The 16,790-nt window shown below is 33.2% G+C and overlaps 1 protein-coding gene across 1 annotated transcript in view; it reads right to left on the reverse strand.

The window, feature by feature from the left end:
* Nucleotides 1-16,790, reverse strand: part of WRN (WRN RecQ like helicase) — a gene marked incomplete at both ends in the record, with an annotated part of 92,839 nt that overhangs the window by 25,772 nt on the left and 50,277 nt on the right. Inside the window, 7 exons of the mRNA XM_084232599.1 lie at nucleotides 3,771-3,885; nucleotides 5,757-5,869; nucleotides 6,065-6,140; nucleotides 9,522-9,589; nucleotides 10,357-10,432; nucleotides 10,948-11,045; nucleotides 11,122-11,292. Of these exons, the coding sequence (XP_084088725.1) occupies nucleotides 3,771-3,885; nucleotides 5,757-5,869; nucleotides 6,065-6,140; nucleotides 9,522-9,589; nucleotides 10,357-10,432; nucleotides 10,948-11,045; nucleotides 11,122-11,292 (717 nt within the window). The remainder of the gene's footprint in view (nucleotides 1-3,770; nucleotides 3,886-5,756; nucleotides 5,870-6,064; nucleotides 6,141-9,521; nucleotides 9,590-10,356; nucleotides 10,433-10,947; nucleotides 11,046-11,121; nucleotides 11,293-16,790) is intronic.

Raw genomic sequence — 16,790 nt, forward strand, 5'->3', positions numbered from 1 at the left:
ATATACACGATTTGCAAAACTTTCAGGTAAGTAAGCTTCCCATATAATTCTTCCACAGAAGAGAATACGTTGGTTGGATCAAATAAAACTTAGTTGTATTTCTCACTATAAATTAATGAATTTGCATTCCCATATATACTCTTACATTTACATACACACACACACACATAAAAACTAAGTTCATAGAAAAGGATAATGCAAATCTACTCTCCAAAACACACTACTCTGTGATGACAAGATACACTGGACTTTAAGATTCTAAGGCTGAAGCCTGAAACCCTAGCTTAGACCATAACAGATGTTACAATGTGAGTAGCCAGCTGGCATTCCCAGAAAATACATATTTGGTCTTCATGCATGTTTTTTAAAAACTGCAGTACATAGCATTCTCAAGCCTTAAAAATAGGAATAGAAACTCTCACACCTGGCTATGTTTTATTTAGGCATATTATATGCTCAGAACACCAAATTCCAACTGCTATATTTGAGTAGAATTATCTTTTTTGTGTTGACATAAAGTAATATTCTTTCACATACAAACTAAAATCAAAAAAGGTTTGGAAAATACAATTTTGCCTTGAGTCAGATCACTCAAATTTATAATAAGGAATCATATATATATATAACATGGAAAAAGTCAAACACAGACATTTATTTTTATCTCTCAACAGTGAATACAATTTAAAATCCCCAAATGGGGTCTTCCTGGTGGCGCAGGGGGTTGAGTGCTGCACTGTGAAGTTGTCCACAGCCTCTGCAGTGCCGGTTTGACACCCGCTGGCCGCGGAGATGCCCACATGGCACGGCAGACCTCTCCTGTCTCGCCCGCTGCTCCCCTCAGCAGTGTGTTTCAGTCGGTCTGCCTGTTCTGTTTTCTGCTTTGTCTCTAGTGAATCCTCTCACCCTCCCGCACATCTGGCCTGTACCCCAGTTGTTGTATAAATAAATCTTTAAAAATTAAAAATAAATAAATAATAAAATAAAATCCCCAAATGACAGGATATGGAAACAGAAGTGCTTGACCAAGAAAATAGATATATATTTCCTCCTATATTTATATATAATATCAGAGACCATAATAGTAAATAACCTTATCAAAAAATTGCCAATATTACTCATCCAGGAACTTGGCTCTTTTTTAACTGTTTTTAATTAGGCTGTTACTTGTTTTATTATGATTACAGTATGCTGTTTTAATCTACTTTTGATGTGCAGTAAAAAAAGTAGTTTATCTCTTTTTTAGGCTTTTCTAAATAGTTGGCCAATATGAATTAATCTTTGGAGAAGGGTGGACATTTTTAAAGCACCATAATATTCATAAAACATGTCTATAAAATGATTTTAACATAATTTTCCTAGTCATTTTAATAGGTTTAATACCCATACGCTCACATTTGATTTGTATTATGACAAATTGTATTATGACAAATTGTATTTGCTTTTTTTTTTTTTAATAGAGGCATGTCCTTCCCCTTCCCCTTCCCCTTCCCCTTCCCCTTCCCCTTCCCCTTCCCCTTCCCCTTCCCCTTCCCCTTCCCCTTCCCCTTCCCCTTCCCCTTCCCCTTCCCCTTCCCCTTCCCCTTCCCCTTCCCCTTCCTTCCTTTCTTTCTTTCTTTCTTTCTTTGTTTTGTTTGTTTTGTTTATACATGCACAGGGTACAGTCAGAAGCGGGGGAGGGTGAGAGAATTCACCAGAGCCAGAGCAGGGAACAGAGCAGGCAGAAGGACCGAAGTACACTGCTGAGGGGAGCAGCGGGCGGCAGGAGAGGTCTGCGCGCCATGTGAGGTCTGCGCGCCATGTGGGACCCTCGCCACCAGGGAGGCCCAAATTGTATTTGCTTTTGATTTGTATTATGACAGTATTTAATTTTACTTCAAAATTTTAAGTAGATATACTAAAAGCTTAATGAAAGTGATTATCAAAATTAGCTTAATAAACATTTGATTTTATTAATTTATGTCTTTAATAAATGGTTTCAAAATGCATATCAGTGTAAGCAAAATTCCTAACCACAGAAATTAAAAGTCATTTTCCCTATTCAGAAAGTTCAAAAAGTTTTGTACCAATCCTTTGGAGCATTTACCTACTGTCCTACTTCTATTCATCTCTGGAATAGGGACTGAGAGACTAATTCCCTCATTATTAAATAATATCACAAATTCGGGGCCTCCCTGGTGGTGCAGGGATTAAAGACAGCACTCAAGCTATCGCCAGCCACTGCGACATGAGTTCAATCCCTGGCCAGAGAGCAAACCACTTGGCACAGCAGACCTCTCCTGCCTTGCCCGCTATTCCCCTCAGCAGTGTATTTCTGTCGCTCCACCTGTTCTGCTCCCCATTCTCTCTGGCAAATCCTCTCACCTGCTGCACTTCTGGCCTGTACCCCATTCTTGTATGCATAAATAAATAAATCTTTAAAAAAAATAACGCCACTAATTCATGAAAGAAGATATTTCCTTCAAATGGCCAAAGAGAGGAAAACTTATTTAATTATCACTAGTGAGTATGGTATTCTTTATTGAATTGCTAAGATGTTAATTTCATTTTCAAAATATCCAAAATGAAATATAAGGAATATTCACATGCTGTCTTGTATTAGAGTATGAAAAGAAAAATTTTATTTGCTAAAGATATTCTGTGTCAAAAGAGGGAAATGCTATATACGGAAAGTAGAAAGGTTTCCTACTAATAAACATAGTCAGGCTTAATAATGTATTGCCTATTTTTTAACTCTTTCTCCAACTTTTTATACACATCCCATATCTTTTATCAATTTATCTGTTGTTTCCTCCATATGGGGAAAGGAAGTATCATTTCCATTGTGTAGGTGAGGAAATGTGACCTAAAGAACTGAAAGAACATCTTCAGATGCTATGGGTAAAGTATTACAGAATTAAAATCCTGATTCCCTGAGTGACCCCAAATCCAGCAGCCTTCCCACCAAATCACATTGCCTCCCTTTCGGTGCTGACATACACAGAACAGTAGAATCTATCTGTGGCTTTTAAAGAAATAAACCCAAATAATCCTTATGGAAATGGTCATTTAGTGGTCAAGCAAGAAGTAATAAAAAGATAAAAAGAAAACATTACTAACTCCAAAAAAAACCATGAAATCTACTTAATATCAAAAGACATGGAAGATTAAGGTTCTTAGGGATTACAACAAACATTAAGAAAAATAGAAAAATAATTAACATTAGATAGCAGTGATAACCGCAACTTTAGTTTCTATGTACATTTGAAAGTAAAAGAATTTATCAAGCTAAAAAACAGTATTTATTCAAATTTTAAAACTCCTGACAAATTATAAAGATATGACCAGCATGGACAACTACTTCAGTATCATAAAAATGAGGCAATTAATTTGCTTTTATAGCTGAATTACTGAAAAACAACCTGAATTTCTTTTTTTGCATAGAAATGGGGTGTACACCAGAGGGGGGAGTGTGAAAGGATTCACCAGAGACAGAGTGGGGAGCAGAACAGGCAGATGTACTGAAACACACTAGAGACAGAGTAGGGAGCAGCGGATGAGACAGGAGAGGTCTACTGTGCCATGTGGGTTAGCTCCCTGGGAGGGGATTGAACTCAGGCCATAGTGGTGATAGTGCTGAGACTTAACCCCTACACTACCAGGGAGGCCCTGAATTTACTTTCAAAGTGTCCAATAACAGAAATAAAATAAGACAAATATTGTTTTCAAAGAGCATTTTTAAAATTGTCAAAAAAATGTGTGTCTCAGAGCTTCTGCAAACCATAGTACTTTACCTGAATACTATTCATTTGACAGAAACATTTGATGACTTCCAACAGAGGGGCCAACATAGTAGCTTTGCCTTCAGAAACACCATCAATCCTTTTCACATTTTCTACCGTAGTGGGTCTAAGGAAGTCAAGAAACCATTGGAGCATTATCACTCCTGCACATATTCGGCTGTATTCAGCTTCATAATGATGCTCAATAAATATATACTGTTCCAACAACCAAAATCAATATATAATACAAAATCCTGTTTTATAATCTTTCTTTACTTTCCACCATTTAAAATGTGCTGTTTTAGTTATATGGATAAAAACCCACCTACCACCATCAGCACACAAAACACAGTACTAACTAGGAAGCAGATCAGTATCATAAAGAGACTAACACCTAATGTCCTACTTCATCACTGATATTATTATTAATAGGAAAAGAAAACTATGAGGCTCTGCAGAGAAGTAAAAAGCTGAGTCTTATTCATTTATAAAATACTTACCTGTAATAGTAAACCTAATTACTTTAGGCTTTTTACTCACTATTTCTTATTCCGTCTATTACCTAGGAGATTGTATGGTGTCTTCTTTCTAAAAAATTGCCAGTTGAATATCCTTTTATTTTAAGTATCTTCTTATAATATTAAAGTGTCATCTTAAAATATTTATGTTGTTAACAAAACATTTATTTGAACACATAAACTCAGGGCCTCCCTGGTGGCACAGGGGTTAAAGTCTCAGGGCTATAAAGCTATCGCCAACCACTGCACATGAATTCAATCCCTTGCCAGGGAGCTAACCCACATAGTGCAGAAGACCTCTCCTATGTCACCCACTGTTCCCCTCAGCAGTGTATTTCAGTGGTTCTGCCTGTTCTGCTCCCTACTCTGTCTCTGGTGAATCCTCTCACTCCCTGCACCTCTGGCCTACACGCCAGTTCTTGCATGTATAAATAAATAAAAATAAATCATTTTTAAAAAAGGATATAAGCTCAATTAATATCATTAGAATACTCTGGACTAAAGTAAAATCTTTTGAAAAAATTTAGTGATAGAAATAATCCTTTAAAAGGAAACAAAAGACAAATATAACTACCAATTATTCTTTGGAAATAATTTATTCTAAAATATTTATTGATTACACAAAAAGGTAAGGAACAAAGTATTTTTATTCAGAGTTAAAATCTAGAAGACACATCTCATGTATACTTCTAATAACAATAAACAGAACCTTGGGTAAGTGCCATCTTAGAATTTCACTTAAAAGTCTTTTATGAATTCCAGAGAGAATTACTTTGCTGATGAGAACATGGAAGATTCATGGATAAAACAGTAGTAAAACTAAATATTGAAGAATTTCCTAACAGTTTCAGGGAATCTAGGAAACTACAAAGCAGAAGCAACATTGTCATTCAGTATATGGAAGTTGAAAAGGGGTCTTTAACACATTAAACAATCTATGTAAGATAAATCATTCAAAATTCTGCAAATTAGAGTGAAAATTAGGTTTAAGCTAATAAATGAAGAGTCTTGAATGGTAAGCTAAGGAAGTTAAGATAATGGGAACCAGAGGGAGGAAGGCACAGGCAGACACTCAAGGAAGGTTTAAATGAAAACAGTTTTTCTAAAAACTACTTTAAAAAGGGGGAAATGGGAATATATGTTAGAGAGGTGAAAATAATGATGGTTTTAAACATATATAATTGGGAATAAAAACACAGAATTCAGAAAGAAGAGTTTTGGTACCTATATAACATGCATGTGTGGAGGGTTGGTGAATAATGAGTTAGATTTTCAAATATACAGGATTTGATTGCTGAAAATGGGTGGTTTTCATTCATATAAATTAGAGGGACTAAAGTTCCACAGAAAAATCAGTGGAAGCAGCATGGAAGATTTGCAAGCATCTCACAAATGTGACTGCTGAAGCCACAGTTATATCATCATTTAATCTATTTTGCAAATCTGTTGTATTAGAAGAAAACAAGTAAGAAGTGTTTACCTCATTTTTGCCATGTCCACCAATATCTTATTTGTTGCCAGAATAGCTGGAGGAACATCCATTTTATTGGCATGTTTTTGCCTAGCTTCTACCAATTTGCCATACAACACAGTCTGAACAAAAAAACAGACAATTTTTTTAAATACACTTAGAAAAATGCAGTCTGTTATTTTTAGAGTTTTAGATATCCTTAGAATGAAAATAATTCTAGCTCAGACTCTCAGCTAAAGAACAATTTATAAAATAGTGGCAACAGAATTCTAAGCATGCATACAATTGTAATTATTCTCTCATACTGAAAGACTTACCTGAGTCTCCTGTTCATGAGCAGAGATAACAGTTTCTGAAAACTTATAATATTTTCCTGATGATTGCACCATGATACTAAAACATTGGAAAGAAAATAAATAATAAAAATTTTTCTTTCTCCTAGTTCACTTTTATTCCATCCCCCACCCTCACCATGAGACTATCTTTCCAAGTCAATAATAACATTTATTCCTTACAATATCAGTAAGGCAATTTTTTGACAGCTTAGATTTTAAACATTTGTATCAAATACATTCATCATAATGATAAACTTAAAACTACAATTTGAATTCATCACAAAATTGGCATAGTTAAAAACAGCATTTGTCCCATCATCCTCCTTAACCAAATGCTTTGAAAGAAAACACACTTTTATCTGTACTGCAGATTACATTTTTTTTTAACCAAGATGGATATAAGCTATAATTCTTGATGTGATATTATTAATTCTTGGTTCATGAGGTGCATTAGGATGGGATTAACCAAATTATTCACAATTTTCTTCAAAAATCAAACAAAAACAAGCCAAGAGAAGCAATTTTGCTTTTGATGCCTCAAAAAAGTAATTAAAAATACCCAATTATCAAGCAACACTGTACAAAAGGTGCTAGGTTGTAAATTAAAGACCTACTTTCTACAAGAGGCATTTCTTCTTGATAAGTTAATTACAAATAGGAAAAGTTAGAGAAATGAAATTTTATAAACTAGCATATGTAAAAAATGCCAAATAAAAATAAGTATCTGCTTTTCTACAGGGGGATAACAAGTCTGATATTTAAGAAGTATTTATAAATTTCTCTGCTACAAGAATTCAAAATCTATAGCATAATGTAAGACTTCACTTTCACAATTATCAAGTCCTATCACTAAAACAAATAAGAGTTGAACCTGAAGATCACTCCAGTTCAAAGAATTAGTACTATCTCAAGACAGTTATGAATTTACTTTAAATTATATAATTATATTCACTTATTTTAGTATTTATGGAAATCTTTATAGCAATGTAATATATGCAAAATAATATTTTAAATTTTTTCACAGAGAAAATATTATCTATACTGGCAATATTATCTATACTGCCTCTGAAATAGAAATATATTTGGAAAACATTTAATAAAAAATGCTTTTGCCTGTGAATGCTATTATAAATATACAGATGGAAAGTTTAAATATTATTAAAAGAGATAAGCAGAGATACTATATCCATGAAACAAGAAAGGATTGTTGTATATTAGTAAAGAAACAAAAAGAGAATAATAGTTCTTAAAATTAAAAATTTGCTAATGAAAATTTAAATTTCACTATATCAGAGGAAATATAAAGTCAACTTTCCTAATGAATAAAAAGAACTTGAAAATGGGAGAAAAGCAAAGTTAGCAACAAAAAGACTAAAAACCAAGCAAAGAAAAAATTAAAAAGATCAGACAAAAGAAAAATTTCTCTAGAGACACTAAAAAGAATATCAAAAATACAAATGGACAATTATTAACATCAAGGGAAGTTAAAGTAGTAGTGGCCATAAATCACAATTTGGCTTAGGAGCATGATATTAAAGTATATTATAATTTGTTTTTATATTCCATTACCTGCTAACACAAAGAAAACTTGACATATTTATGTTAGAGAGCAAAGATTGAAGGAAGGAAGGAAGAGACAGGGATATGGGAAATAAACTTCAATCTACCATGACAGGACACAAGCAGAAAATTTCTAAAATTATTAAGTAAAAAAACAGTAATTTAAGAATGTCACTTAGAGATATGTAGGCAAATACCAGAGACACCAGTTGGAAAATTTGAGGGTAACTGCTACTATAGAACAGCACACAGTGAGTTTGGGAAGGAAGTGAAGTAACATGTTTTGTTCAAAGCTTTTAGCAACAACTGACTTTTCAAACAATGTATGTGTATTATTTTAATGAAAATGCAAGTCATTTTTATAATAACACCTATTGATATGAAGTATCTCTCTCATTTCTAACCCGATATGAAAATTAACTTCTGGTCAAATCCACAGATATCTCAAACTCACTACGTCTACTCCCAATTTTAACCTTATAACCCTTCAAACCTTTCTTCCTCATAGTTTGTCCAGTGAAGGGAATGACATCACTCATATCCACCAATCAAAGACAGAATCCTAAACATTTTCAAGTACATTTTCTTAACCCACTTATTTTTTCAATCACCAAGTCTTAAAAATTCCATCTCCTAAATATAGAATCTATTAGAAATCTATTTCTCTCCAAGCCCACTGCCACTTCCCTTGCCTAACTACCATTATTCTCAAATGTTTTCTGCAATAGCTTCCATATTTGTGTCTCTATAATAGAATCTCCTGCAGTCCAACCCATTCATCCAAAGTGAGAATCATCAGTCAAGGGTCAGCACTCCAGGGTGGCCTGGGTCAAGTCCATCTGTTCTGGTAGAGTTTGTAAGCTAAGAATGTTGTTTTGCATTTTTAAATGGTTAAAAAATTAAAAATATTTCGTGGCTTATGAAAATTCTATGAAATTCAAATTTCAGAGTCTGTAAAAGTCATAAATAAAAGTTTAACAATAAAATTATGTTTAAATGAAGAAATGTTTTAAAATACTGAATGGATATATTGCTTTACATACTCCTTAAGGCTTGAGTTTACATAAAAAACAGTAATCACATATCACAGAGCCAAGCAAAAAAGAGACTGGTGTAGGAGACTGATACTATGGTAAACATTTTTGTTATATTCATAGTATTATTTAAGTGAGGAAACCATAAGAAAGTGAGTAACAGTTTCATAGCACATTAATTTACTTTCACTGGATTTGACGTAAACATGGTCTATTTAATTTGTGTATAGACACTAAGTTTTTCAAATTCTCCATCTTCAGATCTTCTGTAATTCTGTACATTCATCATGCCTTTATTAAGTCACTTGCAAGTCAATTAAGCTTAATTACAAAAGATGCATTCAATACCTTTATTCTTTACAAGCTGTACCATTTTATGTTCCCCTAGTCTTATTTTTGCAAATGAAGTGAGAATATATATTCAATACAAATGAAGTGTGTAGATGCTAGGGTTATACAAATAAGATTTGAAAACCAGCTCTGCTGTTAGATATATGCTCTTAAACAAGTTAAGTTCTTTATCCTTCAGATGAGTTAAGATGGATGTTAATAACGGTAACTCATAGATGGTTGTAAGAATTAAATGAGATATTACATATAAAATGCTTAGCATTTAGCATAGAACCTAGCAAACAAATAACACCCAAAAGTGTTAGCTAATAAAGTAATGATTAAAACCATTATTTTATAGAACTATTTTAATAATACTGAAGGCTCAGGTTTTAACTTTACCTCATTCTGTCAATGAAATAGCCCACCATCTCACAAACTTTTCTTTTCAGGGAGGAAAGAAAAAACATGATAAAGTAAGTATAGAAAATGGAAATTTTGAGTGAATTCTGTACCTTTTTTTAGGACTGCCAGAAGAAATTTTATCACGTGTTTTGTAAGAATACATCTTCTCCAAGTCTGGCTGTTTTTAAACATACAAAGATCCATTTCAAAAAGTTAGATGTTTTTAAAATTTTTCAAATATGAAGAAAGTAAGACACAAAATCTCACAATGACAATTTTTATCTGACTAACCAAGTCACCAAATACATCACCAGAAAATAAATCTTGTATTATCAACTTCTAGGCTATAAAGGCTATTAGCAATGCAACCAATGTCCTTTTCTCTCTAATCTATAGAGAATACATAATAGGAAAAATGCTTTGAGACACAGTGAAAATCAAAGTCACAAAAATGATTCAATTAAACACTCTGCATACTTCCATAAAGCAAAAAAAGTTCACTAGAAAATTTAACTTGTCCATTACCCTTTAGCTGATGACAGCATATAAGTATTTAATCTGTAAAAATTATTAAAGATCCAAAACCAATGCAAGAAAAATGTGTGTGTGTATGCATATAGAACTTCAATGAGAATATTTAAGAATCAACTATCAACTATAAGGATCACAGTATAAAAAATCTAAGCCAAATATTTACAAATATATGTTTAAAAGAATTAAAATAAGTTACTTCAAATATTCCTAACTATACTATTAACCTCATAAATCAATTATTACATATTTTATTATGATCATATCAGCTTTCTTTCCAAATTTTGTGTTTGGTTGTATACAGCATTCACCTCTTTAACTGGAAAGAAATGAAAATATAAAACTTTAAGAGTAATTGTATCAATAAAGAATGAAATAAATACAAACTATTGATACTCTTTAATGAAAACATACCTTATCCTCTGCAGTTAATTTAACTGATACTTGAATAGAGGAATGCTGTTGAATTCCTGGGGATACAGTTTTAGAACTGAAAATTAATAAAATTAAGTTATCACAAATGTCAAAATGCAAGTATCTAATTCACAAATTATCACATATCGACTCTAAGAAAGGCAGATGAGATTAATCTATTCTTTTAGAACTCTTGATTTTTTTATTTTTTAGAGAAATCTCTGGAAGGTTTGTCTGAAGTAAATGATAAATGATCAGCAACGCATACAGAAAGGTATTAGTGGTAGGCAATAAGAACATTCCTTTCCATATTGCACAGAAGAAATTGTGGTATATGGTTTCTTCAACATTCATCTCAATGCTGCTTTTTTAATCAATAGAAAAACAGCTTTTCAAACACTATACTCACTTACTTTCTATCAACCAAGAAAGTATTCTATGATTTACCTTTCTCTCTTTGTCCCCAAACTGACTAACAGAGGTACTCAAAAACAGTATCTTTACTCATTTTACCTGATACCTATAAACTGTTACAATTTGAGTCACTTAAACAACAAAAAACCCAGAAGTTTAAAAAAAAAAAAAATGAACCTTGATGGAAGAAACTTCCTTGGACATAATTCTTCATTAGCCTGAAGGAGAAGTTCCTGAGGAGATTGTGATTTGGCTTTATCAAGCCAATTTCTACCCTATTAACACAAGAAAAAGCTCTTAAAGTATAGTAAGAAAAATGAAACCAAACAGGTAGACTTATACATTGTTTACCTTTTTTGTAATTTTGTAAATCCTTGAAAATTTGTTGTATCCAGAAACTTCTACCAAGAAACCCTCAGTCAGCAGTTGATGGGAAAGAGCTGTCCACCAACTCTTTGTATGATCCTTGCCAGAGCCAAACAAATTGTGACAGCGATATTTATTTTGAAGACGCTGGGAATTCTCAAATTGGAAATAAAATCAACATGTAAAAATGATTATTTAAACAAAACAAACTAACAAAACACAACAAAAATAACTCTGGGACTCAGAAGAATGTAGCAGTTACTAGGAGGGCTAAGGGAAATGGGAGGAATGGGCAGAGGGAGTCAATTTGACAGTGTGAATGCACTAAACTTTGGTGGGAGGTGCACTAAGGTATATACACATATTGGGGTATATTCCTGAGGCTATACTACTCCTGAAACTTACATAGCATTGTAAAGGCACGGAAAAATCAATAAAACTTTATTTAAAAAGATAAAATTTTAAATGCTAAGGTTTAACTGATCAGCTTAAGTAAAACATAAACCATCTATTGATTCTTTAGACTTAATATTAAGTTCCAGTTTTAAAAACCTACAAAATTTTAAACCTATCATACATAAATATATAAATCAATATTTTGTGTTTTAAATAAAAGTTCATGTAGTTCATGTGCACCTCCCAATGTATAGGTTGAATATATTTGGACTATTTAACCACAGATATTTTGACCTTTTAGTAACATATTTATATTATTGTTTAAAAGTAGTGACCAAAATCTACAGGTCAAGGGCCTCCCCTGGTGGCACAGGTGGTTGAGCGTAGCACTATGAAGCTGTTCCGCAGCCTCTACAGCGCTGGTTGGATCCCAGCAGGCCGGCAAGTGTCCCACATGGCACGGCAGACCTCTCCTGTCTTGCCCGCTGCTCCCCTCAACAGTGTATTTCATCTGTCTGATCTGTTCCCCACTCTGTCTCTGGTGAATCCTCTCACCCTCCCGTGCATCTGGCCTGTACTCCAATTCTTGTATAAATAAATAAATCTTAAAAAAAAAAAAAAAGAAAGAAAAACAAAATCTACAGGTCAAAAGAAGAAGTATGGATTTTAAAATGCAGTGTGACTGAAGAGCTAGAAATCAATGAGTGCAGGTCAACAACTCAGTCACCATCTGTATGGTTGCTTTTACTCATGATGCACTGCAAAGTTTACTGGGTCACTTCTGATTTAGATGCTCACACAGAAATACCAGGAAAAAGCAGGTGTGATTTAATTTCCATGTGATTTAAGGTCCACAAATCAGATATATTTTCACATGACATCTAAAAGCAGGCAGCGAAGAAAAAGGTGTATTTCTCCACTATTTTAACAAGTAGGGAAGCTGTAGAGATGTTTGCATTTTACAAGAAAACAACTACTGGCTTTCAAATTATCAAGTAGCATCCATTTTGTTGATAGAGTTTATATCAGGTGCAAGATGGTTACCAGAGAAAACAGTCGAACCTTCCTGATTGCAATAGTTCCTATTCAGTGCAGTTTGAGGCCAGGTGCTATTGTGGCAGCTTCCCAAATTCTTAAATAGCTTCTTGATCAAAGAGGCAGTAACTCACATGGGAGACTATTTTGCAATATAATCTTATAAACAATACCAGAAAGCCATTTAAAATCCAGAAATAAATGCCTTCCTATTTAGAGTGATTATGAGGTTTACAATGCAAATGTTCTATTTTAGGTTATATTCATTATTTCAGAAACATTCATTTCTTCAGTATGTTAAAGTGACTATACTCTGTAAGTTTCTTTTTCTTTTTTTTTTTTAAAGATTTATTTATTTATGCATACAAGAGCTGGTGTACAGGCCAAAGATGCAGGGGTGAGAGGATTCACCAGAGACAGAGTCAGAAACAGAACAGGCAGACTGACCAAAGTACACTGCTGAGGGGAGCAGCCGGTGAGTCAGGAGAGGTCCTACTGTGCCATATGGGTTGCTTCCTGGGCAGCCCGGGATGGAACTCAGTGCTGCAGAGGCTGTGGATTACTTCATAGTGCAGTGCTTTAACCCCTTGCGCCACCAGGGAGCCCCTGTAATTTTCTATATAAAATAAAATCTGAAATTTTAGAAACAGGCACAGCCTCTAATTCAACATTTTTACATTTTATCTATATTTTATGAAAGTTTATCAATGCATATAAAAATCCAGGGATCAAAATTTTAAAAAAAATGGGTAAGTCCCAGCAAACATAACCCAGGCACTGTGATGCTTTCTATTGAAAATGGTATTGGTTTTATTCAACTTACAAGAATGTATGGTTACAAGTTTGTTACTTTTGGAGTGTTAAGGATATGAATACAAGTGAAATAGCCTATGTGAGGCTGATTCCTTACACAAAGGAATTTAGGCTGAAATTATATTAAAGTAGGATAAATTCTCAGTCCAGCTACTAGGTATAAAACATAGGGTCCCCGTAGTTAGCAGAATCTGTAATGTATGTCCTATTAAACCTTAAAATAAAAACAAAATTGTAAAGATAATAAAATTATTTTATTTTTATAGTAATGAGAGCTTTAGTATCATGATAATTTAGTTACAAAAATTTTACTAGAAAAAGACTTACAAAACCAGAAAATAACATGTCACCTTTTCCCTTGTGAATAATCCCTATTGGTTTTGGGTTGATTTGAAGAGAATGTTTAAAATCAAACATCATCGAATTTCACAGCTAGAGCAAACAATGGAGCATTTGACTATTCAGACTTTTTTTTTTATTCCTATTGCTATCAAATAATCAAAGATTCAAAAACATTAATTGGTAGCCTAGTTCTAAAGTTAGGACTAAAACACAAGCCTCCAGACTAGAAACTCTAATCTTTAGTACTGTACATGCACACACATATACACAAGACACCAAAATATGAACTACATATATATAGAGAGAGAGAGATTTAGTGAGTGTGACTAGACTACCTGGATTCAAGTCACAGCACTGCTACTTATTAGATTCTTGATTTTGGAAAAGTTTCTTAATTTATCTGTATTTCTATTTCCTCAGTTGCCATCTAAGTACAAAAATAGTTCCTATCTCTTGGGGATCTTGTGAAGTTTGAGTAACCAGGCGAGAGTCTGCCTCGAAAATATTAACTCTCTTTTATTAATTAACAGTTGATTCTTTAAATCAACCTGAATTTCTTAATGTAAAAGCAAAATGACTTGCTATCCAGTCAATTTTCACTGGAACACTAAAAATGGATTCTACATATACAGGGGCATACCTTGATAAGAGGAGATTCTACTGCTTGCAAATTAATAACACCAAATGTATTACATTGTGTAGCTAGTACTTATTACAAATCTGGACATTAAAAACTATTCCACTAGGCTTTCATTTCATAAATAGAAAAAAAAACCTGAAGTAAATGAACATATTTACCATTATGAAATAATGAGATTTTTTTTCTAATCAGGAGGGAATAACTGTCCCTTCCCCCAAAATCAATAATCATTGTGAATACTGTGTACTATATGAATAAATTTATACTGTCTTGTTTCCATGGCAGTCAGCATGCAATGAATGAAATAACTCTGGTTCCTTGATACAGAACATCCACGTTTTGAAGAAATCATATTCCCTTTTCACCTAAAAATCCAGTTAACCACGTAACATTAAAAAAAATACAGTAAGAATTTTCAACAACAAATATCTAATGATTTCTCACTCAAAGTGAGGCATACCCCATTAACTACTTAAGTGTTCTCGTTAACTAGTTTATTTCCTAGGTCTAGTTAATTCATCCTGCCAATGGAGCAAAGCTGTCTAGGATGAGAAAGCTGCTATAGAGGATATGGGCACTGATTTTAATTAAGGAAGGCACAATTTTACACACACGTACCTTTACCAATCACAAATCTTCATTCTAGTATCTCTAGATGACTCAGCCTAAAAATGCAGATTTAAAACTGCATATGAAAAGCATAATAAATGGTAAAGGCACTAGACTAGAGGTCAGGAAAGCTACTTGCTCAATTAATTTTCTGGGACTCAGTATTATTTGTTAAAAAAAGTGGTAGTGTTAAATAGTCTTTTTGCTGTAAGAGTCTCAAAAAGAGAAATTATCCCCTCATTCTTTGCCTTTAAAAATCAAGTTGAAAAAGTAAGGGATACCAAACTGACCTATCAAAGGTTGTGGATACCTAATACTCAAAGGGTAAGTGTCAGAATAGAGAGCTGACTGGCCAGACTACATGACCCAAAGCATCACTTTCTGATAACAGCTAAATCTTTGCACCACTATCTGTTAAAGTAAAACAAACTTGTCCTTTCTGGAATCACCTACTTTAAAAATCACAATTGCTTTATGTGGTAATTCTTTCTGTTGGGATGGCTCATTCTCCTCCACCCTTCTTCCCCCCTGTATCCCTGAATGCCAAATGTACAATACTGCCCACAAAATAGAAAGTTCCAGTGATATTTTCACAAAGACTTGTCTAATTTCCCAGTATTAAGAGCACTCTCTTCAGAACTGAAATAATACTTTATATCTCTCACAGGTCTCCTAATGCTTTCTTCCCAAGTTAACTTTAACTTGAACGCTTCCATTCTACATGTGAAGTCTAATCTAATTCAGCTTTGGATTTCCCACAAAATGAGTCGTCTCTAACACAAAAACAAATGTTTAATAAACAGTAAAAAAATACTCATAAACTTTAACCTGAGACATTTTAAAGCCCTATGTTCTTAAAATACAAAATAAACCCATAGCTTCTGTTTACACTTTATTTTTTTTTTTCTTTTGCCTCTTTCCCATGCCACTTCCTACAGACCAAGAAAGACCAAGCTGGCACCTCAGGGTTTAAGGAAATCATTTCTAGAGCAGTTATTCTATGTGCAAAATAAAACCAAATGATAAAGTAACAATTAGCTCTAGAATTTATTTCAATCAAATGAAACAGCTTGTTCAGAAAATTAAATGGACAACCCTGTTAGATTAATTTCAAAATAGTAAGTAGTGATTAAAATTACCAATAGTTTCCTAGTGGCTGCCTATTGTCAAACCATCTTTTATCACTTATCTAATTATACAGTTGTGATAAGGTTTAGAACTTTAGTGATCAGGAAAGAAGTTTCAGTTAGTCTCCGGACTATGCAAATTAATGACTGTTCTGTTTCTAATTTATTGCAGAATATCACCTGTTCATATAGTGTCTTAAAACATTTTTATGTGAACAGCTAAAACAAAGTTCCTCAGGCAACATTCCTGTTTAATGTCTAACTAAACTTGTAACTTTAAAAACAAAATTGTGAACTGCAGTCACAATCACCTGGATTGGCTGTGTAATTATTTATGCTAATAAAAAAATCCTGCACAAGAAAAGAGAATCATGTCTGCTGAAAATGTTACATATATACAAATATTATCTCTTTAAATAAATTTGAAGAGCTCTCTGTTTAAAATACTTATCGTCTTATTCACAAAGATTTTAATTTTTCCTAAATTAGTCAAGGTGGATGATTTACTACATTCCCAAAAGAATTACAACTATAATTTTTAAAGCAATATCCCAGTAGATACCAAGATCACCGTAAAAGGGGGAGGGAGGAAACTTGCATCATATTCACTGCAGTTAATGTCTACAAATTTTTGTTAAGTGATACTTTTTAAAAAGTTTTACACATTTACCTAGCAAGGGTAGTATAAAATT

The sequence above is a fragment of the Talpa europaea genome, assembly GCF_964194135.1.
Source record: "Talpa europaea genome assembly, chromosome: 4".
NCBI classification, from domain to species: domain Eukaryota; kingdom Metazoa; phylum Chordata; class Mammalia; order Eulipotyphla; family Talpidae; genus Talpa; species Talpa europaea.